The 26,858-nt window shown below is 48.6% G+C and overlaps 1 protein-coding gene across 1 annotated transcript in view; it reads right to left on the bottom strand.

Annotated features, from left to right (window-relative positions):
* TPCN1 (two pore segment channel 1) overlaps nucleotides 1-22,707 on the bottom strand; it is a 52,105-nt gene extending 29,398 nt beyond the window's left edge. Inside the window, exons 1-2 of the mRNA XM_044673676.1 lie at nucleotides 22,596-22,707; nucleotides 2,932-3,059 (exon numbers count right to left, since the gene is read on the bottom strand). Of these exons, the coding sequence (XP_044529611.1) occupies nucleotides 2,932-3,059; nucleotides 22,596-22,707 (240 nt within the window). The remainder of the gene's footprint in view (nucleotides 1-2,931; nucleotides 3,060-22,595) is intronic.
* Between the last annotated feature and the right edge of the window lie 4,151 nt (nucleotides 22,708-26,858).

The raw sequence follows: 26,858 nt of genomic DNA, 5'->3' as shown, positions 1-26,858 counted from the left end.
GGTTGAAGTGATTTGCCTAAGGGCAACCTACCTAGGAAGTATCTGAAACCCAATTTGAACTCAGGTCTTCCTCACTCCAGGCCCACTGCTCTATCTATTAAGCCACATAGCTGCCTTCAGACTCAGTCTAGTGGCTTCCAATTCCAGGCTAAAATAACAATTCAGCCTGGCATCTAAAGGCCTTCATAACCTGGTCTCTCTAGCCTCCCTGACATCAGACACTTCACCACCCTCTATGTACTCTACAAGACAATGACTGGGTGCTCCCCCTACACACAGGCTGTCTGCTGGCTGTCCTGTGCCCAGAATATTCTCCTTCGTGAACTTTACCTCTTAGCTTCTCTCAAGACTCCCCTTAAATGCCACCTTCCTTGAGAGGCCTTTCATGGTCCCCCTCCAGCTGCTAGGGCCTGCCCGACTTGGATTCCCTTCCAGCTACTCTGCATGTATCTTGGCTGTACCCACTTACATACATGTGGCCTCTTCTATCATACTGTAGCCTCCTTGAGAGCAGGGACCAGTTTATCCTGGATTTGTATCCAAAGCATTTAGTCCAGTGTCTGACACAGTGCTTAATAAATGTTTGCTGAATATGGAACTATGCCCAAAGGGCACTAAAAGAATACCTGCCCTTTGATCCAGCCATACCACTGCTTGGTTTATACCCCAAAGAGATAATAGGGAAAAAAACCTGTACAAAAATATTTATAGCTGCTCTCTTTGTAATGGCAAAAAATTGGAAAATGAGGGGATGCCCCTCAATTGGGAAATGGCTGAACAAATTGTGGTATCTGATGGTGATGATGGAATACTATTGTGCTCAAAGGAATAATGAACTGGAGGAGTTCCATGTGAACTGGAACAACCTCCAGGAAGTGATGCAGAGCGAAAGGAGCAGAACCAGGAGAACATTATACACAGAGATGGATACACTGTGGCACAATTGATTGTAATGGACTTCTCTACTAGCAGCAATGCAATGATCCAGGACAATTCTGAAAGACTTATGAGAAAGAACGCTATCCACATCCAGAGAAAGAACTGTGGGAGCAGAAAACAGAATAAAAACAACTGCTTGATCACATGGGTTGATGGGGATGTGATTGGGGATGTAGACAATCATCCTAGTCCAACTATCAATAATATGGAAATAGGTCCTATTCAATGACACATGTAAAACCCAGTGGAACTGTGTGTCAGCTATAGAAAGGGGATGGAGGGAGGGGAGGGACAGAACATGAATCGTGTAACCATGGGAAAATACTCTCAATTAATTAATTAATTAAATTGAAATTTGAAAAATAAAAATAAAAATAAAAAATAAAATCTTAAAAAAAAATAAAAAAATAAATGTTTGCTGAATGACTAAGCCACTTCTGCCCTGGGAATCCTGCCAGCCTCACTGGAGACTGCCTCTCCCAGACCACAATTCCAAGGCAGCAAGCCCAAGCCCCAAGCCCCAGCCATAACTTGCTTCCCTCTCTAGTTTCCAGCCATGTCCCCACTCCAAAGGTGAACAAATCAGTTCTGCCACAGTTCCTGGGAAGGGGTATGCCAGTCTACTCCCCTACGCTGACCAAAGAGGACCAATTCATCCTCTCCTGCAAAATGTAAGCTCTCTGAGGGCAAGGATCAACTCCTTTGCACTTTCTGCAGTGCCTGGCACAAATCAGAGCTTCCTAATTTTTTTCATTCATTCATTCATTCATCTTCCTCCCAAAGGATACGTTAAAGGCCCACCTATGTAAGATACTCCTTCTAGGTACTTAGCCACCAAGGAGCAGAATGACAGAAGGAAACGGATAGCTACCAAAATACATGAACTGATTCAAACTAAGTTCCTGGCATAGTTTCTAGGCCACACAGCAGGGTGAAAAGTAAAGAGAAGAGAAGGGAAAAAACCTCTTCAATTCATATGCAATAATTTGGGGAAAGTCTCTCAGTACAGTAACAATAACCTAGCATCAGGCTGTGCCATCTAAAAGTTCTGGATGTGAGGAGGCAGCCAGATCAAGTTAAAGAATAACTCAGAGCTATTTTTATTACTTTAACCCTTTATCTTCAGTCTTAGAATCCACATTGTGTATTGTTTCCGAGGCAGAAGAGGCTAGGCAATGGGGATTAAGTGACTCGCCCAGTCACATAGCTAGGAAGTGTCTGAGGCCAAATTTGAACCCAGGACCTTCCATCTCTAGGCCTGGCTCTCAATCCACTGAGCCACCCAGCTGTCTTCCTCAGAGCTATTTTTAAAAGGTACTCAGCTTCAGAAGGAAACCAGGGAATTTTAAAAAGCAAACTGTCCAAGCCTCCCCAATCCTAACCCTACATACTCCTGCTAGCACTGAGCACAGAAAAGAAAGCCTTCTCCTTTAGCCTATAAATTAACTCCAAAGTGGGCAGCTGGGTAGCTCAGTGGGTTGAGAGCCAGGCCTAGAGATGGGAGGTTCTAGGTTCAAATCTGACCTCAGATGCTTCCCAGCTGTGTGACCCTGAGCAAGTCACTAGACCCTCATTGCCTAGCCCTTACCATTCTTCTGCCTAGGAGCCAATACACAGTATTGACTCTAAGACAGAAGGTAAGGGCTTTAAAAAACAAACATAAATAAATAAACGAATAAATAAATAAAGGAATGAACAAATAAACAAAGAAATAAACAAACTAGATAAATAAACAAATAAGCTAATGAAAATAAATGAAAATAAATTAACTGCTTCTCCCTGATTCTGAGAGAAGAAGGTCAGTCTGGGCCTGATGGGAGGGGGCGGGGGCAGGAATTAACTCATTCATGAATTCATTCAACAATTAGGACATCCACCCTAAGCAACTAACTGACAGGATTTGATCCATCAAGGCCAAAGGGCCAGCCAAGAACTGAATTGTGGTGCTCCTGACAAACATGGTGCCATGCACTGGAGGAGAGAGAAACTCACCTGGAGGTAGATTGCTGCCTCTTGATAATTCATTTCCCAGCTGGGTCGGGTGGGACTCAAGGGGGAGCTCCCATCCCCTGAGTCTGGGCTGGCTGCCCTCAAGTCACTGATAATATAGTCGCCTCCATCTGCAATGGACAAAACAGACAGTTGGCAGAAGTGAGGAAAGAGTAGTTAATGTATAGCTTAAACAGTGACATAAGATGATGAGCAAAAAAAGGAATGAAGCTGATCCATGGTAGGTTTAGGGCAGGGAAAAAGGGCACTTCTTGAACTTTCCAAGATTGGTGCGTCTGCTGGTGTGGACCTTCCCTCCACTGGGGCAGTTTGCAGCCCCTCTAGGATTTGGAAGATAATCTCAGAACTGCTGTGGCCAAAAAATCCATCACCCCGGGGCCAACTTGGGCACAAGCCTCTCTGAATTTAGCTTGGCTGGCCTTCAGTGGCCAGAGCCCAGGCCTCCCCCTGCAGCTGTGCCAGCTTGGCAGGACCTGCCCGATCCCATGCTCCACTGGCATCACTTTTAAGAAGCCAGGGTCACCTCTATTCCAGGAGAGGCACCACACTGAGATGTTAGTGGAGGACGTGTCTGTTCCCCTCTGTTCACATGCCTCTGAATTTGTCTTTCTGATTGAAGAGATCAGAGCAAAGATCAAAATAAAAACCTGGATGAATATCCCGGCCTCAGAAACATCTTAGCTGTGTGAACCTGGACAAGCCACTTAACTCCCATTGCCTACCTTACAGATCTTCTGTCTTAGAAATAATACATAATATTGATTCTGAGAGCTTTAAAAAACTTACATGAGGGGCAGCTGGGTAGCTCAGTGGATTGAGGACCAGGCCTAGAGATAGGAGATCTTGGGTTCAAATCTGACCTCAGACACTTCCCAGCTGTGTGACCCTGGGCAAGTCACTTGACCCCCATTGCCTAGCCCTTACCACTCTTCTACCTTGGAGCCAATACACAGTATTGACCCCAAGACGGAAGGTGAGGGTTATTAAAAAAAAAAAATTAGATGAAAGAATCAAAAGTGGAAAAACATAATGTAGTGGGGTTCAAGTGTTGGCTTGGGTGTCACAAGACTTGGGTTCAAAGCCTGCTTCTGGTCCCTCTACTTTCCTTACCTTGGGCAAGCCACTTAATTTCTTGTTTTGTTTTGTTTTGTAACCTCTTTCCTTTTGTCTTAGAATCTTATCAGTTCCCAAGCAGAAGAGCAGTAAGGGCTAGGCAACTGGGTTTAAATGACTTGCTGAGTTACACAGCTAGGAAATGTCTGAGGTCAAATTTGAACTCGGGTCTTTCCAACGTTAGGCCTGGCCCTCTAGCTACTGTGCTACCAAGCTGCCCCCAATATTTTTGGTTTTTAAAACCCTTTATATAACCTGCACTCCCCTTTCCAGTCTTCTTACCCGATTCCCCAACACGGACTCTTCAGTCCAGTGACAGTGGCTTCCTGGTTATCCCATGAACCAGACATTCCGTCTCCAGGTTCTGGGCATTCTCTCTGGCTGTTGCCCAAGCCTGGAATGCTCTTCCTCCTTATCTCTGCTGCTAGACCTCCCAGGCTTCTTTTAAGTCCCAGCTAAAATTTCCCCTTCTACAATAAGCCTTTCCTAACAGTCCTTAAGCATGATGATCTTGTATTTCTGTACGGAAAGCCCTCTGTGTCCTGGTGTGCCTAAGGCCCATCCTCTGTAACCTTCACACATCACTGCAGAAATAGAAATGGCAATGGGACAAAACTATTGAGTAAATAAATAACCTAAAAGGGGAAAGGCAAAAAAAGAGCAATGGGCCCTAGGAAGGGCACTGATGATTTTTAAAAATGTTCTAACCCTGGGGTAGATGGGTGGCTCAATGGAAAGAGCCAGGCCTAGAGGAGGAAGGACCTAGGTTCAAATCTGACCCCAGATACTTCCTATGTGACCCTGGGCAAGTCACTGAACCCCCAATGCCTGGCCCTTGCCACTCTTCTGCCTTGGAACCAATACTTAGTATTGATTCTAAAACAGAAGGTAAAGGCTAAAAAATAAATAAATAAAACCAACAAAACATTTCTTACCCCTTTAACAGCTGGTTTTCTACACTCAACGCCCTGCCTGGAGAACTTCCTGATTCTGGCAGCAGTGCTCTCCATTAGCTTCCCCATCAGGATTCCAGTGACCCTGCTTGGCAGATGTTTCTGCCCCATAATCCTTTCCCAGCAACATTTTCAGTGGGGGATGTCCTGTGGTCCTTACCTTCAGAGGTGTGTAAAAACACCAGAGGGGACAGCTAGGTAGCTAAGTGGATAGAGAGCCAAGCCTGAAGACAGAAGGGCCTGAGTTCAAGTCTGACCCCAGATATTTGCTGGCTGTGGGACCCTGGGCAAGTCACTTAACCCCCTGCCTTGGAACTGATACACAGTATTGATTCTAAGACAGAAGGTGAGGATTAGAAAACCCCAACAACAAACAGCCCAAAGAGGATGCTGCTTAAAATTCGAATCCCACTCTTAGCAGCTGTTTTTGCTTGGGATCATACAAGTCTTTGAGTTTAAAAATATGTTCTTGATTTTTATTTCCCCTCCTTTCTGGCACAGGATCTCCTGAATACTCCAAACAGCCTCCCCACGCAACTTCTGCAATGCCAAACTGAGCCCTGCTGGGCGAACAGGCCAGGCAGGCCTTCCAGTTCTCTGGGTGGGGGCTACCATGACCCCAAGGGCTGGGGCTGCTTTCAGGAGTGAGGAGGAAGCTGGGCCCCCTTCCTGATGGCCAGATTTTCCATTTCCTCTTCGTAGCTGGGGCCGGCTGGCTCAGTTGGTTAGAGAATGGTTTTCTGGGTGTGTCCCCAGAGGCCAAGGACCATCGCACGAGGGAAAAAGAGAGGGAGCCCTTTCCCGAGCCACAGCGGGCCATTTTGCAGATGTGCCTTGTGGGCAGGGGGCTCCGGAGGACTCGGAGGGTCCTCTCAAAGGGCGACCTTGCCTGCTACCGAATCCAGACTCAAAGATGTCAGCGGCCGATCTCAGCCCCAAAGGGGGCTCCGGGGTCATCTAGCCCGGACCTGAGGACGGCTGGCCCCAAGGGCAGGGGCAGCGGGTCTCGTGGCTCCCTTCAGCACTCCATCCCAGCCCGAAGCACGATGAGAAGAGGGAGGTGGAGGCCAAGTCCAAAGAAAGCTTTGCGGCCGTCGCTAGAGAAGCGTGCAGGACGACCCTCCCGAAGCGCTCTTTCCCCGGCAGGGGCGATGGATGCGCGCTGCCCTCGCCACATTCTCCAGCCCCCATCTGTGAGGCAGCTGGCTGCAACGAGGCAACAGAATGACTAACCGTCCCACCTGGGGCCGAGCCTGCCATCGAACCCTCCGTATCTTGGCTCCGACTCGCTGGCCTACCGGCAATGCCCATAAGTGCCTGCTGCCCCGAGCCCTGGAATGGCCTTGACCTGGGAATGAACCGAAAACCAAGCGGCCACCTCGATGCGGAGCGCTGGCCCGGTCCACAGAGGCACTTCATGGAGAAATCTGGAAAGGCCGCAGGAGGTGGGACATCCGTGCTGGGCGGTCCTCCGCCTTCCACGGTGTTCTGAGAGAGCTACACTAACCCCCACGAAGAGATCTAGTGCTGACCCATACTAGTTTGGGGAAAGCCTTTCTTGCCCTGAAACTCCATCTCTCTTACTACATGGTTGTTCTTTGTTCTTCTTTAACGCTTACCTTCATCTTAGAATTGATACAAAGCAGAAGGGCAGTAAGGGATGGCCAATGGCGGTTAAGTGACTTGCCCAGGGTCACACAGCTAGGAAGTATCTGAGGCCACATTTGAACCCAGGACTTCCCTTCTCCAGGCCTGGCTCTCTATCCACTCAGCCACCTTTAGTATTTGGCTGCCCCTTTAAAAATCAATTCTAAGATAGAAGAGTGTCAAGGGCTAGGCAACTAGAGTCAAGTGACTTACCCAGGGTCACACAGCTAGGAAGTGTCCAAGGACATAGTGGATAAAGTTATTTGGGACTAGGTAAATGAGCCACTTGGAGATCATCTCCAAAGGAGAACTTTCATCATATATACAGTACAAGTGAAGGGAGAACTCCCAAACTACTTTATTGGTTTTTATTAAAAACAAACAAACAAATAAATAAAAGGGCTTGGCTCATTCACTACCAGAAAAGGGTCAGACCTTTAACTCCCATCAATAACTGCCCCAGAAGAACACTCACCTACACCAGCACCCTTGGAGGCACATTTATCAGCACAAGAGGACTTTTCATCATCTTGCCAAGGCCCTACTTTGGGAGCTCTTAGTCACAGAGGGAATGCTCATCCCTGCCTACCTCCTCCCCACCTTTGCCTAGTTTGGAAGGAGGCCTGAAAGCAGGAAAGCCCCCCAACACTTTTCAGTGCTCCCATTTGAGGCGTAGCCAGAAGCTTATTTATAAATAAATAAGCCAAACCAGTCAGCGTCTGAGAGAAAAGAAATGCAGAGAAAGGGCAGGATCAGCAGGTCCAGCTCAAGAATGTGAGCAGTGTGCACAATCACAGGGGAAATGGTCACTCAGAGACCACAGAAGAGCACTCTCCACAGCCGCAGGGGGAGAGCAGGGAGAAAACAGGCCACCCACAGAGCCTCCACCTAACCCATCTGGCCACTCATAAGGATCTACTGCTGGTTCTGACAAGAGAAGAGGAAGGGATTTGCCAGCCGGAACCGAGGGAGAGAAGGAGAAGGGGATAGGAGGAAATGGGGAAAGGAGAGAGAAGAGAGAGAGACAGAAAGAGAGAGAGAGAGAGAGAGAGAAAAGAAGAAGGGGATAGGAGGAAATGGGGAAAGGAGAGAGAAGAGGGAGAGAGAGAGAGAGAGAGAGAGAGAGAGAGAGAGAGAGAGAGAGAGAAAAGAAGGGGGAGAGAGAATATTTTTAGGGGAACAGCTCAAAGAGAAGGAGGAAACCAGTCACCCCCACTATCATTACCATATCCCTACCAAGAATAATAGCACATACCCACCCAACCATCTGGCTCTACCAGTTCCTGTCCTTGTGTGAAAGGGAACTCATGAAGGCCATATCACTGGCAGGCAAGGGGGCTGCCCTCATGGGGCATCTGAGATGAGAGAAAACGAGGGCGAGAAGCAGCAGCTCAGATCTCTGTACTCAGCACTACAGCTGTGGGCTAACCCCTTGTCGCAATAGCCCCCAACCCCAACCGGGTTCCCAGATCCCTGCCCAAAGTCTTCCAACCTTCCTTATTGCCCTTGAGATCTCAGGTTCTAGAACTCCATTCGTTGTGTCCTTTTGTTCGTAGTTGAATGGCAGCAGGTAAAGCCATTTAGGATTCCCCTTCCCAGACCCAAGGTGACAGACCCAGGCTTCCCAGACTATCTGGGCCGGACTGGGAGTCTCACTAGTACAAAGGCCTCATATAGCAAAGGAGGCAAACAAGGGCCTGTTTAAGTCCGGGATCTCAAATCTAGAGCTGGTACCTCACAGGTCCTTTGCCCAATTCCCTTATTTTACAGAGAGAAGCCTGAGGCCCCAGGAGACTCTATGCCTTGCCTGAGATTACCCAGGTGGAGAAGAGCAGAGCACGGCCTCCCTTTCCACTGGACTGCACTACCAATGATTAATGCTTACATTCAAAACCGAGGCCTCGGACCCAGCCCTGGTTTCATAATGCCCCAGAGGGTGGGCTTGACTTCCTCCACCTGCTTCCCAATAACCAAAGCCACAACCTCTGAGTCGCTTCACCCTGCCTCCCACATGAGGCATACCATCAGTGCCTGGCTCGACGAGATAGGAGGACCTCACCATGGGGCTTTCGGAAAGCTCGGCCTCCGCTCTCTCCCCCAGGCAGGTGAGGGGTGGCTGGCTCTTCTGCATGTCTGCCTTTGCTGTGAGGGCCCCAAGCTGGGAACTGGAGAAGAGGCAAGGGAGAGGGAGGGAGGGAGAGAGGAAGAGGGGAGGGAGGAGGGCTGGGGAGCAGGAAAAGCTTGCTGGAGTTCTTCAAAAGGCCGAGGAAAGCCAATGGGGAGGATTCTTGGCAGCGAGGATGATCCTTTTTCAGGCCTTCAGGGAAAGTTCGACAGAGGGAAACATTTTGTTCCCGCTCTGCTGGTGCTTCTGTGTCCCACGGACAGCTCGTGCCCGGGCACCATGGCTTCAGGGTTCTCAGCCTCAGCACTGAAGGGATTTCTGGAGGGGTCTGTCTCCAGCCTCTATCTATTCCTCCCACCACCCTCTCCTCCTTCCTTTCTCAATCAGAGTCTCAAAGCTGGGAGTAACCTTCTGGACTGACGGACGCCCTACCACACCCTGACAGGCGGTCAGGTATCCTTCCTGCGTTTGCACTTGACAGCCACAGAGAGCTCACCCCCTCGTGAGGCATTCCAGCCCACTTCTGAACAGAGAAAAGCGTTAGAAAGTTCCTCTGAACCTTGAGCCAAAGCTCGGCTTCCCCGTAGTCATGGCAATCAGCCTAACTAAGAGAACAGGGCTGGGGAGGGTACAGAGGAAGGGCAGCATGCGATGCCCAGCTGGCAAGGCTCGCCATTTAACCAAAAGCCCCAGCCCACACAGAGCACGAGAAAGGTTCACGGTACAAAGGGCAGGCACAAGGAAACTGGGCTGACCTGTTTGCACAGATGGTAACGCTTCCTCCACGCTGATGTAACACGGCCCAGACGCTCCCTACAAAACAGCTGGCCGCTTTGCATGCAGCCTCACAAACGAGCCTGCGGGGAATCCGAGGCTTCCGTTCGCTGGAGCGCAGCAGGCTATGTCCTAGTGGTGCCGAGTAAATAGAAACAGCTTCCATATGCCGGCCATAAAGCAAAGATGGGGAAGCGAAGAGAGAGCAGGCAGGCAGGCAGAAGGAAGGAAGCAACTTCCTCGCACTAAAAACCCTCTCCATTTTGAAAGGGGGGAAGCTGGGACCGGCCAGATTAATGGGGACTCAGGCACGAGAGCCGAGATCTGGGACGAACAGGGGCTGGGGGAGGCCCCACGGACCAGGACCAGGGGCCACGGGCCAATCCTGCTCAAAGCCAGGCTTCAGGGAAGATGGGGAATGGAGATAGGAAGAAGGGAGAAAATTCAGCTCCAGATACACACAGACATACTCTCCCCACCTCTCCTTGCTCAGACTTTCCTTTTCCCAGAAGAGGCCTAGAGAGAAGATCCATGGACACTAGGTCGATCCACTCTGGGCCTTTTGACGAGTCCTGATCTGCTGTGCCTCGGTTTCTTCCCTTATAATACGGGGCCATATTATAGATGTGCTTGCTGAACTTCATGGGGCCATCACACAGACAAATGAGGATATTTCCCAGGCACTCTGAGCCTTTTCGGAATGGGTCCCCACCAGAATGATAACAAGCAATCATCCCCATCATTTGCCAGTTGTCACTGAGAGCCCCACTCCATGGGAAAGTGTTGAAAAAGGAGCTGAAAGAAATAATCCAGCAAGGTTGACTAGGTGTAGCAGCATGACGAAACTGGGGTTCTATAGCTGGCTGTGCGTCCCAAGGTCCCCAGATTAAGGTCTTTGAGACAATGGGAAGCAATTCTGCCAAAAGGAAGCGGGTTGAACATTATTCTCTACCCAGCTCTTTACATTCTGGCAAATGGATGTGAGATAGGAAGCCAACAGGCCCCATGTTAACATCCCACATTAGAACAGATGTACATGAGGGCAGACCCTGTGGCAAATGTTAGGGGCTACAGAAATGTGGAACAGCAGCAGGCCGAACTCCTGTGGGGTCGGGAAGGCCCATGGAGCCCCTCCTCTGACTCAAATACCCAGCTTTCATGAGCAGCTTCCTCTGCCCCCTCTCTCCTCTCACCAAGAAGAAAGGGAAACAGAATGGGCTTAACCTTCAATCCTGGGGTCACAGATGTAGGGTCTTGGGGATCATTTAGGCCAAAGCCTCATCAAGCAGCTGGCCGGTTCTCTTCTAGGGAAAGGACTCCCCGAAGAGGGTGGGGGAGTGCTGGGGAAATCGGAATCAGAAGGGCCTTCAAAGTCATCATTAATCTTTAAAGTTCGCCTTTACCATCCCATTCCCTCTGGTCTATAAAGCATGAGCTAACGGCAGCGTCTCTGCTACCAGCCATATGTGGGGACTGACTACATAGTGGCAGGAAGGGGGTTCTAAAGTATCAAAGGCAAGTGACAACAGAAAGGAGTTGGAGGGACGGAGGGGGGGAGACCAACGCTGGCCTCCGAGGAGCAAGGAGAACGCCAGAAGATCAGAAGGAAAGGAGCTGGGGAAGTGCTTCCTTCTAAGTCACGGGCGAAGGCCCTGCTCCCCCATCTAACTCTAGAGAAGACAGATGAAAAGTTTCAAGTCAGTGTCTTGGAACCCAAGTTCTGCTTGGAATGGGCCATCACTATTTTCCAGAACGAGAGAGGCAGCAGGAGAAATAAGAAACCTTAGCAAGGTGGGGAGGGTTCACCTTCCATGAGTCCAGGCCTCAAAACACGTTGAAGGCCTTTGTCTCCTTTACAAAAGACTCTCTTGAACAGTGTGGCTTGGTGAAAAAGTCCTAGTCTTGAAGCCGGGGGGCTCTCGGTTCAGTTTCTGCCACTGCTATATACCAGCTTTGGGATCCTAAGCAGAAGGGTTTTAAGTCTTTCTGAGCCTCAGTTTCCTCATTTGTAAAACTGGGATAATAATACCTCAACACCTTAACTCCCAGGACTGTCATGAAGTCTGAACAAAATAATGTGCCTGGCAAACGCTAAGGCATCTTCTAAATGTCAGCTAAACATTCCTAAACCCAAAGGGCTTCTCTTCCCTTACCGACTTCCCACCTAGAGAGTACTTTAACACGTGCCTGCAACCATCACCACCACTAGGATTGTCTCCGCCGCAGAACTATCCCCAGGGAAAAGGAACGGCGTCCTTTCCAGCCCCTTGACATGTCCATTTGGCAGATGCCAGGCCCGGGACAGGGTCAAGGCAATGCTGACTTTGGCTCGTATGGGGTGGGAATTCCTGAGTGCTCTTAAACGACTCTACCTAACTCCTCGGGTCACTCCCTCCTTCTTTATCAGTGGCCTGATCACTGGAAGAAAAAGGAATTTAATGAAGCACCAAATCCCAAGAGCACGTAAGCCACGTGAGGCCCCCAACTTTAGATACACAGACACACACACAGGCATGCACACACGCACACACTTGCGAGCACTTGCAAACCCTTCTTTGTTTACCCAGTGAGGAGAACAGCACCTGTGCCAACATCTGTCCTGTACCCCCTCGGAGACATTCAGAATGCTAATGAATTACGAGGTGCGCTGGGATAAGGGCAAGAGAAGGGAGCCAAAAAGCAGCTGAGTTTTCCAATGTGCAACCAACACTTCTAGAAAACTACAGGCCAAACCTGTCCTGTAGAGCTGGTCAAGAGAAGGACTGACCATCCACGCATGCTCCCTTCCCCCCTTCTCAGACCCCCGTTCCTCATTCCTATTTTACCTAAAATGCTTTGTATGCAGTAGGCGCTCAGTATGTGTCTATCAAAGAGGCGTGGACAGACACACACGTGGACCTTGACAGTTGTGTGGTTTTTAGCATAAAACTGACAAAGGCCAAGCAGGATGGGAAAAACCTGCCTCGTGGCTCCACGTGCTCTGGCTAGGATAGGGCTGGACCGCTGGCCACCCTACAGAATGGATCATGCAGTGAGAAGTGAGACTGAAGCCTGGGCCAGCAAGGTAGTACAGCAGATAGAGTGCCACTAGAGTTGGCCTAGAGCGGGGAGGGCCTGGGTTCAAATCTGGCCTCAGACACTTTCTAACGAGGTGACCCTGGGCAAGTCACTTTACCTCTTATTGCTCTTCTGTCTTAGAATTTATACTAAGACAGAAAGGAAAGGTTTAAAAAAAAAAAAAAAGGAAGGAAGCCTGACCACGTGAGCAGGAGCTGTGCCGATAAAAGATCCTGGAGAGGCCTGGGGAGAAGAGGATGAGCCTCTGGGCTGCCCCCAGCTTACCACGACCCCAAGGGCTTAGTCCTGGGAAGGAGCGACGCAGCTTGTGGCTGCCCTGGGCAGGACAAGGTCCTGGCTCGGCCTCATGTCCTCTGACTCCAGATTATATGCGGATGAACGACTCGCAGGGACAGAACAAACATCCTCCCTGGGCAACAGGCATTTCAAGAGTCCGATGACTCGCCACATGTTATATTACTTGGCATCTATGAAGGGCCTCGTGTGGCCGTGGAAAAGGTGTATTCTGTGTCCTTGGGAATCACGTCCCCAGAGAGAAGCCTAAATGGGCTCGGGGCCCTATCAAACACCCCCACCAGAATACTTCCTGTCCTTTCTTCTTTTAAACCCTCACCTTCCATCTTAGAATCAGTACTGGGTACTGGCTCCGAGGCAGAAGAGCGGTAAGGGTGGGCAATGGGGAGTAAGTGACTTGCCCAGGGTCACACAGCTGGAAGTCTCTGAGGCCAGATTTGAACATAAGACTTCCTTTCTCCAGGCCAGACTCTCCAGCTTGCCTCACTCCTCCTACTACTGTGCTACTATTACTACCACCACCACCACCACCACCACCACCACCACCACCACTACTACTATTGATACTACCACTCTTATTACTGCCCTTTAGAAGCATCAAATCCAAGAGGCAACAGCGAGAAACTGGAAAGAGAGGCACGCACACACATCTGGCCTGATCGAGGAGAATCCCAACCCCCAAATCCAAATTCACTCAGATAAAGAAGGAGTTTATTTGAGTTATAGTTTTGAATTACAAGAGGATTTTCTATTTTGCCAAAGGGCTCACTGAAGGGTTCCTTCTTTAACTCAAGGGGCAGATAGTTAGCTCAGTAGATTGAGAGCCAGGCTTAGAGACCAGGAGGTCCTGGGTTCAAATCTGACTTCAGATACTTCCTAGCTGGATAACCCTGGGCAAGTCACTTGACCCCTATTGCCCAGCCTTTACCCTTCTTTTATCTTGGAACTGATACTTGTATCAGTTCTAAGACAGAAGATAAGGGTTGACACATTTTAAATCGCTGTATTCATAAACTCCCTCCAACACTCATTGGGGACACAGGGCCAGGCTGGGATACTTTCTTCACAGGTGATGCCATGCGGATGGCTTCTGGGCCCTGGAGAATACGGCCTGGGACATGTGAACGGTTGGCTCAGAGGACGAGGCGAAAGTGCAGGGAAGAACCGTCACTGTCCTGGGGAAGCTCCTCCTAAGTGGGGGCGGAGGGGGGCAGCAGCAGGGCCGGCCCAGCCTAGCCGGCTTCTGATCAGGGAGAGCCAGGCACACACTGCCTACACGACCCAAGCATGGGCACTTCAATCCTTGGGGACCCCCCCCCAACCCTGAGGTACCAATTGTGGCACCTCCCCCCGATGATTAAATCACACTTTTCATTTTAAAAAAAGGAACCAAAAGGAAAGAAATATTATGAACAAAGCAGAGGGAACCCTAGCTAGCTCAACAGAAGCCCTGAGCGGAGCAGCGAGGTGGTTCAATGGATAGTCAGGCCCGGAGTCAGGAGATCCTGGGTTCAAATCCGAGCTCAGACACTGCCTAGTTGTGCAACCCTGGGCAAGTCACTTAACCCCAATTTCCTAGCCCTTAACCACTTTTCTGCCTTGAAAATACCCATTCTAAGAGAGAAGTTAAAGATTTTTTAAAAGAGAGAGACAGAGACAGAGACATGGAGGGGAGGGGGAAGAGAGTGAGGAAGATGGGGGCGGGAAGAGAGAGACGGAGACAGAGAGAGACAGACTGAGAGAAGATCTGAGGGCAGAAAGAGGATATCTTGGCATAGGGACTAGTGTGAGTAAAGCTTCATTTTGCCACTTTAAATTACAGCTGTTGTTTCTGGGAGGAGGTCAAAGGAGGTAAGAGGCAAGACGGAAAGCCTCCAAAAGAGCATTTTAAACCCATTACGATTTGGCCCCACCTGAATTTTCCAAGCTTTCTGTCAACTACTTCTCCTTCTGGGCTACATATTCTCCCCCAAATATAGCGTTCCATTGTCTACCTCCATGCCTGGAAGGTCCCTCCCTTCACCTCCATCTATTAGAATATTTTCAAGGCTCAAGTGCCATCTTCTCTGGGAACCTTTTTCTTATCATTGTTCAATGGTTTAGTCATGTCTGATTTCTTCTCTTTTCTTAAACCCTTAACTTCTGTGCATTGGCTCCCAGGTGAAAGAGTGGTAAGGGTGGGCAATGGGGGCCAAGTGACTTGTCCAGGGTCACACAGCTGGGAAGTGTCTGAGGCTGGATTTGAACCCAGGACCTCCCGTCTCTAGGTCTGACTCTCAACCCACCTGTCCCTCTGATTTCTTTTTCATGACCCCCATTGGGGTTTTCTTTTTTTTATTTTATTTAATTGATTAATTAAGAATATTTTTCCATGGTTACAAGATTCATGTTCTTCTCCCCAACCCCCCACCCCATAGCCAACAAGCAAGTCCACTAAGTTTTACATGTGTCATTGATCCAGACCTATTTCTATATTACTGATAATCGCACTGGGGTGCTTGTTTAGAGTCTACATCCCCATTGGGGTTTTCTTGATAAAAATACTGGGGTGGTTTGACATTTCCTTCTCCAGCTCAATTTATAGATGAGGAGACAGAGGCCAACAGTATTAAGTGACTTGCCCAAGGTCACCCAGCTAGGAAGTGTCTGAGACCACATTTGAATTCAGGATCTCCTGTCTCTAGGCCCAGAGTTCTATCCACTGAGCCATGCAGCTGCCCCCTCTTGTGTATTTTAGAAAATGCTTCTCGGATGTCCTTCTCCTCCGGTAGCAGCACTCACCAACATTACTCTCTGCCGCCAAGAAGAAAGACATCGCTGTCACTGTGGGGCAGATAATGGTCCCTCTCTGGGTCCTCTTTCCCACCATCAGAAAATGAGGAAAGAAATCCTGTTCCTTTACCTCATAGGGATTATGAGGAAGAATCGCCCACAGAAACCACTGCCCAAGCCTCAGGCTCACCGCCTGGCGCAGGATGACAGTCTCAGGAGCTGCCCAGGAGCTCTCGTTTCCGCCAGTGGCCGGGGCAGACTTGGGAGAAGGGCCCGACAAGAAGAGGAAGCGTCCTCTCTCGGGAGCTCCCTGAGGACCTGCACTTCCAGGCCAAGAGAGGTCACACGAGCCAGAAAGGGGAAGTTGGTTTTCTATATCGTTCCTCATTTTGGAATCTCTCTCCCCGGATGCTAACAAAGGCCTAAGCCTCTGCCTTCACTGAGCTGGCTCCTCACGGTTAGCTCATCCCCACAATGGAATAGTCGGTCTCAGGCAAGGGGGATGCCCATCACAGGAGGTCTAGGCCAATGCTTGCTGAGCCCCTTCCAACTCCAAGATTCAGCGATTCCCAGGAGCACAGCAAAGACCAGGGAGAAGAAGCTTTCCTGCCGAGAGGGTCCCCATAGCACACAATGGCAGGGCTGAGAGATCCTGGATCTCTCTTCTTGGGTGCTTCCAGCCCCTAATGCCACAAGGGCAGAGCACAGGGTGGCTCCCCTTGGGCAGGGAGGGTCTCCACCTTCACAGGTCACTTCCCCTTCCAACAGGAGAGCCCCAATGGAAGCCGATCAGGCAAGTGGGCCCAGCCTCGAGTCCGACCCTGGGAGCACATCCTCCAAGCAGAAGCTGCCAGAGAGGTACTGCTGAGCCCCATCAAATCCTCTTCATCTCCCTTTACTGACTTGAAGGCGTAGACGCTGACTGTTCTGGCTCATGAATCCCTCTCTGAGCAAATGTGAACTTAGACCCCCCTAAGGCAATGGGGAAACGGCGGCACTCCAACCACTGCACAGCTGCTGCCGCCGCATTTGAGATGGGGCTGCTTCCCGCCTTCGGAAGGGAGAAATAGCATTTCGAGGTAGGGGGGCCCGTGGCAACAGACAGGCTCCCACCATGAGACACCGAGGGCCGGGGAACTCGAGAGGCTCCGAGGCTCCGTTATGAGGCTTGGGCCCAGCATGCCTGGTGCTCGCTCATTTTAATCGGTGCCGCAGCTAGCCTGACAACACGAGTGCTCCACCCTGGCGAGGCCCTAAAAGCCACGGGAGCACCAGTGACGGAGCCCACTGGCCACGCACCCTGGGAGGCAGCAGAAATCTGACTGCAATCGGGGCTCCGGCTGCCAGGGCCGCCTCTTATTCCTGTCTTGGCTGCAGGCACCAGCTGGGGCCAAAGAAAAGTGGCATCTGGTCTGCGTCGTGAGCCTGGGCCCGGAGCCCTGCCACTGCCCAGGGTCATGCGGGTTCTGGGGCCACTATCTCACGCCTGGGGGAGGTCCCCCAAGGTACACACTGGAGGGGGAAAGTCCCAGCAGTAACCATCCCTGCCCTGCTGAGCACTGGAGAGGCAACGGGGGCCTTCTTAGTGCTGGGCACAGCAACCTTGACTATTTGACCTGCGTTCAAATGCCAACCCTAACACTTTCTACTTACGTGCACCTGGATATGGACAGACTTTACATTTCTAGACCTCAGTTTTCTCATCCATACGAAGGGAGCAATGCATCTACCAAGCTACCCAACAGGGGTGCTGAGAGGAAAGCATTTCCAAAGCCTTCGAGCAATACAGAAGGAGGAATGATCCATCCCTGCCTCTAGACAGACCCGGCCAGCCTTCCTGTCCTGTTCCCTGGCCAGATGGGAAAACAGTCTCAGGGATCCTTGTTGCCTCATTCCTTTTCTGATACTGGAAGGCCACTTTCATGGAAGGCAATATAAAGGGCTGGTTGAAAGACAGAGGGAAAGCCATTTCCTGGCTCCTTCCCAAGCGTGGCAGCCTGGGACTATCGGGCAGGCTGGTGGAGGCCACAGCAAGAGGCGGCCTGAAGCCCCGAAATGGCCCATGTTCTCTGCCCGAGGTTAGCCAAGATTCCTTGTGGACAATGCTGAATTTCACACTAAAGCTGTACTCTCAGGACACAGAACCAGGCCCTGGCAAGAACTTGTGAGGGAGGGCAGCTAGTTAGCAGAGTGGATACAGAGCCAGGCCTGAAGTCAGAAGGTCCTGAGTTCAAATCTGGCCTCAGATACTTCCTAGCTGTGTGACCCTGGGCAAGTCACTTAACCTCAGTTGCCTAACGCTTACTGCTCCTCTGTCTTAGAATTGATACTAAGATAGAAACTAAGAGTATAAAAAAACAAAAACAAAAAAAACAACTCAGTGAGGTTTTCACCACTTCACCGAGAACTGGCCAGGAAGCCACCACTTGCCCACTTGAAGAATGGGTACAGGGCATCCCCAATCCAACAATTCAAAACAAAACAATGAGGCTGCGGCTGCCCATGACTTGACTCCTAGGACAAAATATACCTTCATCTTTAACATCTGTAAAGAGGCTATTTGTGCCTATCCTTGGCCCCAAAACATGTCATCTAAACACTTTCCCATCCATTCAGGCTCTCTCTAACACCTTCTCTGTGGGCGTCTTGGTAAATACGGTAGTTCTCTTGAAGGCAGAGTGCCACGTGTAATTAGTCACTAAATAAATGGTCCTTGAAAACCCTGATGCTGATGAAATATGGTATCAGGGAAAGATCAGCGGTCTTGGAATCAAGGGACGGATTCACCCAGGTTTACCACTTACAGGCCTGTGACCTTGGGCTTCACCCCTCGCCTGTCCAATGCGGATAATCCTACGTGGGCTCCTGGGAGCAAAGGGCTTGGCGTGCCTTATCGCATTCTGGAAACCCAAGTCCTCAAGACCCTTTCTGTTTGCCTGGGAGTGAAATGCGAAGAGAGGGAAGTGACCTGTCCAAGGACAGGTGGAAAGCCCCTTGCTGACAAATGGCCCCAAAGCCTTATTCACTGTGGGACAAGGGCCATGCAGGATGTCAGGCATCACCCGGAGCCTTTACCTACGCATGACTCAATGGCCTACTGTTTGAGGCTGGCACCGCCGCCTGGCTTCAAGGGCAGCCCAGATTCCTGTACTTTATAAATACCTCTCCACAGCCCTGCATCCTCTATCATCCTGCCAGCAGCTGGCTGGGAGTATCTCATTAGCATTTTCCACATCCAGTCTTGTGGCCTGGGGATATCGGGGTCTTGAAGGAACTCCTTCCCTGCTCATTTCCCAGTTATACCAAAGCTTCCTGCCTTGGGGTCCGCAGACAATCTGCCAAGGGGTCTGTGGGTAAATTTCAGGGAATCGGTGAACGTGGACGGGAAAAAGCATTCTGCATCTTTATTTTTATTAGCCTCTAATTGAAATCGAGCATCTCCTTCTATTTAAAAATGCTAATCTGAAAAGAGATCCCACAGTCTTCACTGGACAGGCTGCCAAAGAGGATGATACTTTTTTTTTAAACCCTCACTTTCTGTCATAGTACAACTGGAAGAAAGAAGAGCAAGGGTTAGACAAACGGGATTATGTGACTTGATACAGTTAGGTGTCTGAATCCAGATTTGAACCCAGGTCCTCCCGACTCAAGATCTGGAGCACTATCCATTGAGCTACCTATCTGTCTCTAGACCACGACACTTTGACACACAAAAAGGATGTCGCTCTGTGTCAGACAGTAGGAGGCAGTGGGTTCTGCACAGGTTTCTGAGAATTGGCTGTCTGCCAGTCTTGATTCACAGGTGACAGAAAGGACACCCATGCCTCTGGGTTCTGCAGCAGGAGGATGACTACTATTGCTTCTTACCCAGCCCCAAGGCTACTGACTGCTTTCAAGTGTCCAAATTTGATCTAGGCTTGGTCCTTTCATCAGCTCCCTAGCAGATGCTATTGTTCTCAGGGCTGAAAGCCTCAGCAAACATTCTGCCAACTCCGATACCCCAAGACATCCAGACTGGTACTAACAATAGAAGACTCCTGGAAATAAACCTGTTTGAAGAGAACTGAGGACAAATCTGACCTCAGACACTACCTAGCTGTGTGACCTGGCCAAGTCACCTAAATCTACTTGCCTAGACTCTGCCCATCTGTCTTAGGGTTATTTCTAAAACAGAAGATGAGGGCTTAAAAAAAAAATAGACACTAGAGAACACTGAAATAAAGAGAGCTTTCCTTAAAATGATAAATAGTATCTATCTAAAACCTTCAGCAAGCATTATCTGGAATGAGGATAAGCTAAAAGCCTTCCTGATAAAATCAGGAATCAAGGGAAGCAAGGATGCCCACTGTCATCACTATTATTCAATAATGTGCTAGAAATGCTAGTCATAGCAATAAGGAAAAGAAACGGAAGGAATTCAAAAACACAATGAGAAAAGAAAGTTATCAACTTTTCGCAGATAAAGATGGTATTTAGAGAATCCTAGAAAATCAACCAAAAAACTAATTGAAACAATTAACAACTTCGGCAAAGTTGCAAGATACAAAAAAACCTGTTGCAAGATACAAAATTTAAATGCGCAAATAATATAACAATATCAAGACCAAATACGTATGCACACAGCATCTAGATACTTAAATGAAAAGTTAATAGAACTAAAGGGATACATGGCAAAACATTAATTTGGGAAGACTTCAACATTCCCCTTTCAGACTTAGACAAATCTAACCAAAAACCAAGAACGAGAAAAAAGTTAAGGACTCAAATAAAATTTTTAATATGTTACCTATGATACCTCTCTGGTGATTATTTAATATCAGCTCTGCATGGTACCTTTGAAAGTTATATAACCTCAAATTTCATTTTCTTCACTGTAAAATGAGGATAACACTACCTTATAAAAAATATCTCAAATCAGATTATATGGGCAAAAGTGTTTTGTAGCATATATAGTAGTAACTCTTTGGTAAATTAGTTTTTTTAGTTTTAGTTCATAAGTTTTATAGCCCACAATTCATTTCAGTACTGAAGGGTTACATTTCACCTTTTCAATAGGAGAAGAATCCCAAAAGTATGTTATTCATTATCTAAAGTTGGTTTTGGAGGTAATTCAAGCTCTGGCATCTAGCCATCAATGTCAACCTGACCCCTGACTCAAATTACCAGAAGCCATTTCCCCTATACTCTCACACCTTCTTAAGTAATGCAGAGCTTAGAGAAAGACCAGGAGCGGGAGAGTGAGAGTTCACTATCTAACATTCCTGGATGGACCAAAAGGAACTGGATTAAGCAATGGGGCTATTTCTAAGAAGGGGAAAGAAAGAACATGTATAGGAACAAGGGTGCCAAGCCCTAGCCAATATGCTCATTTCTGAGAGGCACTATTTTCCTTTCTGATCTTGACCAGAGACTCCTCTAGGTGAGAAGAGCTGCCTCCATGCCCCACTGTCCTTTGCTTGGATAAGAAAACACAATGCTAGGCTGGACTCTTTTTTTCCTCCTTTTAATCTTAAATTCTTATTGTGAAAAATGCAGAAAAATAATCCTGTCTGGAGTGAAAACCCCCAAGTTAAACCTGAACAGCTAGAGAAGGACTAGAAAATTCAGTTGCTAAGGTAATTCCAGATAGTCTGATGGAACGGAGGCACAGGCAGGAAATGTCGGCTATTTTAAACCTCTCTTAGTCGGAGGCCTCTGTCTGTGGAGAGATGACCTGAGGACAAGGACCGGGAAGGTCTTTAAAGAGTCATATTCTGCCAGACATACACTTAACATTTTAAAAATTTAAAGCACACAAAATGGCCTTTAGAGCCATTTTGGGATAGCCTTGAGTCATGTCAAAACCCAAACCAAACCAAACAAATAAAAAAAAGCAACCGCCCTAAAAAAATGAACCTCAAATCAATAGCCTACTTTAAGGACAAACGAAATTTGAAACAGATTTCCTCTGCACTCTCATTCCTTCTTGAGTAATGCAGGGTTAGAGAAAGACCAGCTATGCTTCCCATTTATGTGCACAGAGCTGAGAGACTAAGGCAGACTAACCAGGATCACTTCCTTGGTTTAAGGAAAAGGAGAAACTGAGTTTCCAGAAAACCTGTGATAACACCTACACTTCAGATAACGCAAGTCCCTGAAGAGAAAAGTAGAGTTTCAAGAAAGGCAAGTTAAGGGGCAACAAGGTGGCACAGTAGAGAGTGGCAGTCCTGGAGTGAGGAGGACCTGGGTTCACATATGACCTCAGACACTTCCTAGCTGTGTGACCATGGCCAAGTCACTTAACTTCAATTGCCTAGCCATTGTAGCTCTCCTGTCACAGAGAAAATAAAGGTTTAAAGAAAAAAAAAAGGCAGAGGCAGCTAGGTGGCTCAGTGGATTGAACGCCAGGCCTAGAGATAGGAGGTCCTGGGTTCAAATCTGGCCTCTGATACTTCCTAGCTGTGTTACTCTAGGCAAGTCACTTAACCTCAGTTGCCTAGCCTTTAGTGTTATTCTTTGTTGGAACCAATACACAATATTAAATTTAAGATTGAAGGGAAGGGTTTTAAGGAAAAAGAAAAGAAAAGAAAACAATTATCTTCATTTTATAGATGAGAAGCCTGAACAAAGACTTGTTCAAGGTCATACAACTAGTATCTGGGATTTAGCTCAAATTCCTGGCTCTTTCCATGAGGGCACACAGCAGAGGACCAACCTCAATGCCATGTGACCTGCAGTTTCTGAGGTACAAATGCTTTACCACTTATAATGCCATCACATTAGACTGCTGGAAGATAGGAATGAGCATCTCCCCAAGAGAAAGGACACCACAAGATCCCAGCACCGACTGCCATAATCCCCGACCCCCAGAATAGAAAAAGCAGGCTGACACCCCAGCTCTGTCGTCTTACTTTCGTTGGGCAAATCCTCCTGACCCAGGTGGTTAGAGGGTGCCAGTGGGGTACTCCCGCTGTCGTCCAGGGTCAAGATGAAGGGGACATCATCATCCATGCTCCCATCCATGGCCTCCCTTCAGGCAGTTTCAGGATGTAGCACTGAGAGCTTCAAAGGGTTTCTTGCTCAGTTTCCTCTTCAAAACTGCTGCCCTGGAGATACGTCTCAAAGCCTCTGCCATCAGGGGCATCTTCTAGTTTTATAAGAAAGAGAAAATGCAGAGAACTCTAACAAGACTGGAGATTATATATGTATAAACTCTTACCGTCTGTCTTAGGATCAATTCTAAGACAGAAGAACCATAAGGGTTAGGCAATCAAGTGTTAAGTGACTTATCCAGAGTCACATAGCTAGGAAGTGTCTGAGGCCACATTTGAACCCAAATCCTTCTGACTCTGGGCCTGGCTCTCTATTTGCTCTTCTAACTAGCTTCCCACCCCACAAGTTCTTGATAGGTCCTAGTTCTCCTAAGTCTCCTCATCCTCAGGCCTTGGGCTCTAACCACTGAGCGACCTAGTTGCTCCCCAAAGCTTAATTCTTCTTTTACATGCTAAAACATCAAGAACTTAAAGATAGCTATCAAGTTCCGTCAATTCTTTCATTTTAATATAGGTCAAGTTCCTTTCAAAACCTTGGGAGAAACTCCTTTGAGTCTCAAGCAATTTGTGTGCCCACCTACCCCAAAATCTAAACTTAAGGAGCTTACAAAAAGCAGCAAGAAAGTGGAGGAATTTCTCAGAATTTCAAGTCTGTTGCACACAGTGATAAATGTACCCATCATCCCCACTGCATTGCCTCTAAAAAGCTAGGTGGCTCCATGGATTGAGAGCCAGGCCCAGAGATGAGAGGTCCTGGGTTCAAATTTGACCTCAGGCACTTCCTAGATGTGAGACCCTGGGCAAGTCATTTAACCCCCACTGTCTAGTCCTTACAATTCTTTTGTCTTGGAATCTATATATAGTATTGATGGAAGATGGAAGGTAAAAAAAAAAAAAAAAAAACTCCTTGGGGAGGGAATCTGGGTATGGGTAGGTGAGCAAAGTCAAGCAGAATTGCCTTCCAGATTAATTAGATGGGAGGCGAAAAGCACCCCCATAGAATATACCAATGTGGCACTATCTTTAGTATATGGTTAATATTTATTTTAAGAGTGGAAAGATTTACCAGCCCACTCGGTATAGCTCAAAAGGAAGGTTTCTGAAGATAAAAGATATTTACATGTCCTATCAACTGACCCCTTACCTTCTCAGACCTTAGAAGGGCACTTAAGGCAAGTTCCCTAAAAGCAGGCCCAAGTATCTCTATGCTGCCAGGACCCTGGAATCTTAAGACTCACTGAGCTGGAAAGGACCTTGGAAAACATTCATTTTATTATCTTACCTTATTTTTTTTTTAAAACCCTTACCTCCTATCTTAGAACTGATTCTAAGTATTGGCACCAAGGCAAAAGATTGAGAAGGGCTAGATAACTGGGGTTAAGTGACTTGCCCAAGGTCACACAGCTAGGAAGTCTGAAACCAGATTGGAATCCAGGTCTTCCTGACTCCAGGCCTGTGGCTCTATCCACTGTGCTACCTACCCACTCATTTTAGAGCAGAAAACTGAAGCCCACAAAGATGAGGCTGTTGGCACAGTCCTAATCCAAGTTGGGATTAGAATACAGTTGTTCAGCTCACAGCGGGGTATCATGGCCACTCTCCTTCTTGGGGACTCTGTTGATCTCTTAGTGACCATGAACAAGTAGGAAAAAGGCCTCTGTGTAAATGGTCCATGTACTTGATATCTGGATTTGGGAGTCAGAGGGCCAGGGTTTGAATCCTGACTTCAACTTAAGTTTCTCCAGGTCCAAATCTATGTTCCTTCTGAGTGTGTATATATGTACGTGCACATGTTGAAGACTGAGGGAGGGACTCTGCCCACTCCCTTATCTGTGGGGACTGATCAATCTGGGGGGAGGGAGGAGCTACTGGTATATCAGACCAGGTAAGCCCCTGAATAGATGCCTGAAGGGACAGGAAACTCAGCTGCAAAGGGAACTCCAAATAGCCTGTTTTCTTTTAATCCTCTATTCCTGGCAAAGGCTCCCAAATGGAAACTAGGACAGGGTGTGATTTCTCCCCAGGACAAAGGGTAGATTTGGAGGTGACCCCCCAAAAAAATATTAACAGCATTGTTTGTGTTCTAGACTAATGGAGGACAGAAAAAGAGCCTGGGAAAGAAAGGGAGAAGAATAAGAATAGGTGGGATGAAGGGAAACATAGAGAATGGAGGTAATAAAAAGAAAAAGACTGCTATGTTGGGAACCAAAGGTCCTGGGTTCAAATTCTTACTGTGGGTGAAACTAAGGAAATGCCTTCACTTTCCTTGGGGCTCAGTTTCCCCATTGGGGACAGGGACTATTGAACTAGATGGCCTGAGGACCTTTCTAGCTTCTAGATCTAAGATCTTAGGACACCCCCTACCCCCTTTACTTCCCTTTCCCTTGGACTTCACTTTCCCAATCTGTAAAATGGACTAGATGTTCTCAAACATCCTTTCCAGCTCTAGATATGGGATCTGATGCCCAGTTATATCACTCCCCTTGGGCCTCAGTTTCCCCCTCTATGGAACCAGATGATCTCTAAGGTCTCTTCCAGCTCCAGATCTAGGATCCTATGACCCTCGGTCCCTTCTCTCCACTTAAACCTCAATTTCCCCCACGTGTAAAATCGACCAGATGATCTCTAAGGCCCCTTTATGGTCTAGATGTGGGATCCTTGAGCCTCAGTTTCTCCATCTGTAAAATGAACTAGGTGATCTCTAATGTCCCTTCCAGCTCGTTATGTGGATCCTATGATTTCCAGTTACTTCCCTCCCCGGATCTCAGTTTCTCCATCTGTAAAAAGGACCAGATGATCTCTCTAAGGTCCCTCCAGCTCTAGACCTCGGCTCCTGGGAAGGCATGACGAAGCGGAGGGACTGAGTTAGGAACCCGGAGTCATCCTTTGTCCCCTTCCGGCCTCAGTGCCACGTCTGACATCCCCTTTGCACGTGTGTACCCCACACCCTGTGCCCTTTGACCTCCGACCCCCGACTTCTCCCAGAGTCCTTACAGGAGACGCCCCTGCAAGCAGCGACCTCGAACTGGGCTTCGAATCGAACCTCCCGCGAGGCGCCGCCAGAGAATCGCGGAGCAGCGGCAGGACCTGAACCTGCCGCCCCAAAGAAGGAAAACGCCGGGGCCGCCACCGCCACAGCTGCGCCGATTTTCATCCGTCCCCTTCTCCACCTCCCCCCCAACACCTCCAGTCTCAGTCGTAGCTCCGCCTCCTTCCCGGAGGCCATTGACTGTCCGGGCGGAAACAGCAGCTCTCTGATTGGTCGGATGAAACGTCCTTCCATTTTCCCCGCCCACTTCACCCACCTCTTCTTCTCTTCCCTTCCGTTCTCCAGGGACCGAAATGATCCTCCTCCCCCTTCCCTGCGACTCGTTGGTTACGTGACTGCACCATAAAGTGCTCTCATTGGACCTTTCTATTTTCCCCGCCCTCTCCCTCCTCAAGGGGATGATACCTAAGGCTCCAAATTTTTATTGTTTGCAACGTCTGCCTTAGGGACCTATGATTGGTTCCAGTAAACGCCCTTCCTCTTTCCCCGCCCCTTCCAGCCTGAAGGTGTGGCTTTCCCTCTTCTTTCTTCCGGAGACTTTGCGGGTTTCTGATTGGGTAATCTGCTCTTTTCCCCGCCTCTTGTATGCCTCGTGCAAATCTCCTCCCCTTTTCCTTCTCCCGCCTTCTCCGCGAGTCTTCCCTTCTCAGCCTAACGAGCATCTGTCTAGGCTTTTTCTATTGGCTAGTAGAATAGTCTTGGAACTGTCGCACTCACGGCTCTCTCGATTGGCTCGACTCTTAACAGGAAAATGCCGGATAGTGAATGGTGACTGGTCAAGTCAATCTGAACCACAAAGTCACGCCCCGGATGTGGTCGGTCTGGTTTTAATGTTTATCCGTAGCTTAGCAACGCCGCCACGCTGGAGACTTAGGAAGGAGTGGTTGAAGGAGAGGGAAGCCCCAAAGCTGCGAGGGCCGGTAAGTGTAGATGATTGGGGGTGGTAGTGGAACGAACTGGGTGACAGAACAACAGAGAAGAAATTCTGCTCTTTGGAAGAGAAAGTGGATAGGGAAGAACTTTTGTTCGACTTAACTGTCACGGGCGTCCATCGCTCTGCCTCTGGGTCTCCT

Source organism: Gracilinanus agilis, chromosome 1 (assembly GCF_016433145.1).
Source record: "Gracilinanus agilis isolate LMUSP501 chromosome 1, AgileGrace, whole genome shotgun sequence".
NCBI lineage: Eukaryota > Metazoa > Chordata > Mammalia > Didelphimorphia > Didelphidae > Gracilinanus > Gracilinanus agilis.
The sequence above is the reverse complement of the archived record's forward strand: the minus strand, read 5'-3'. Positions and strand labels throughout refer to the sequence as shown.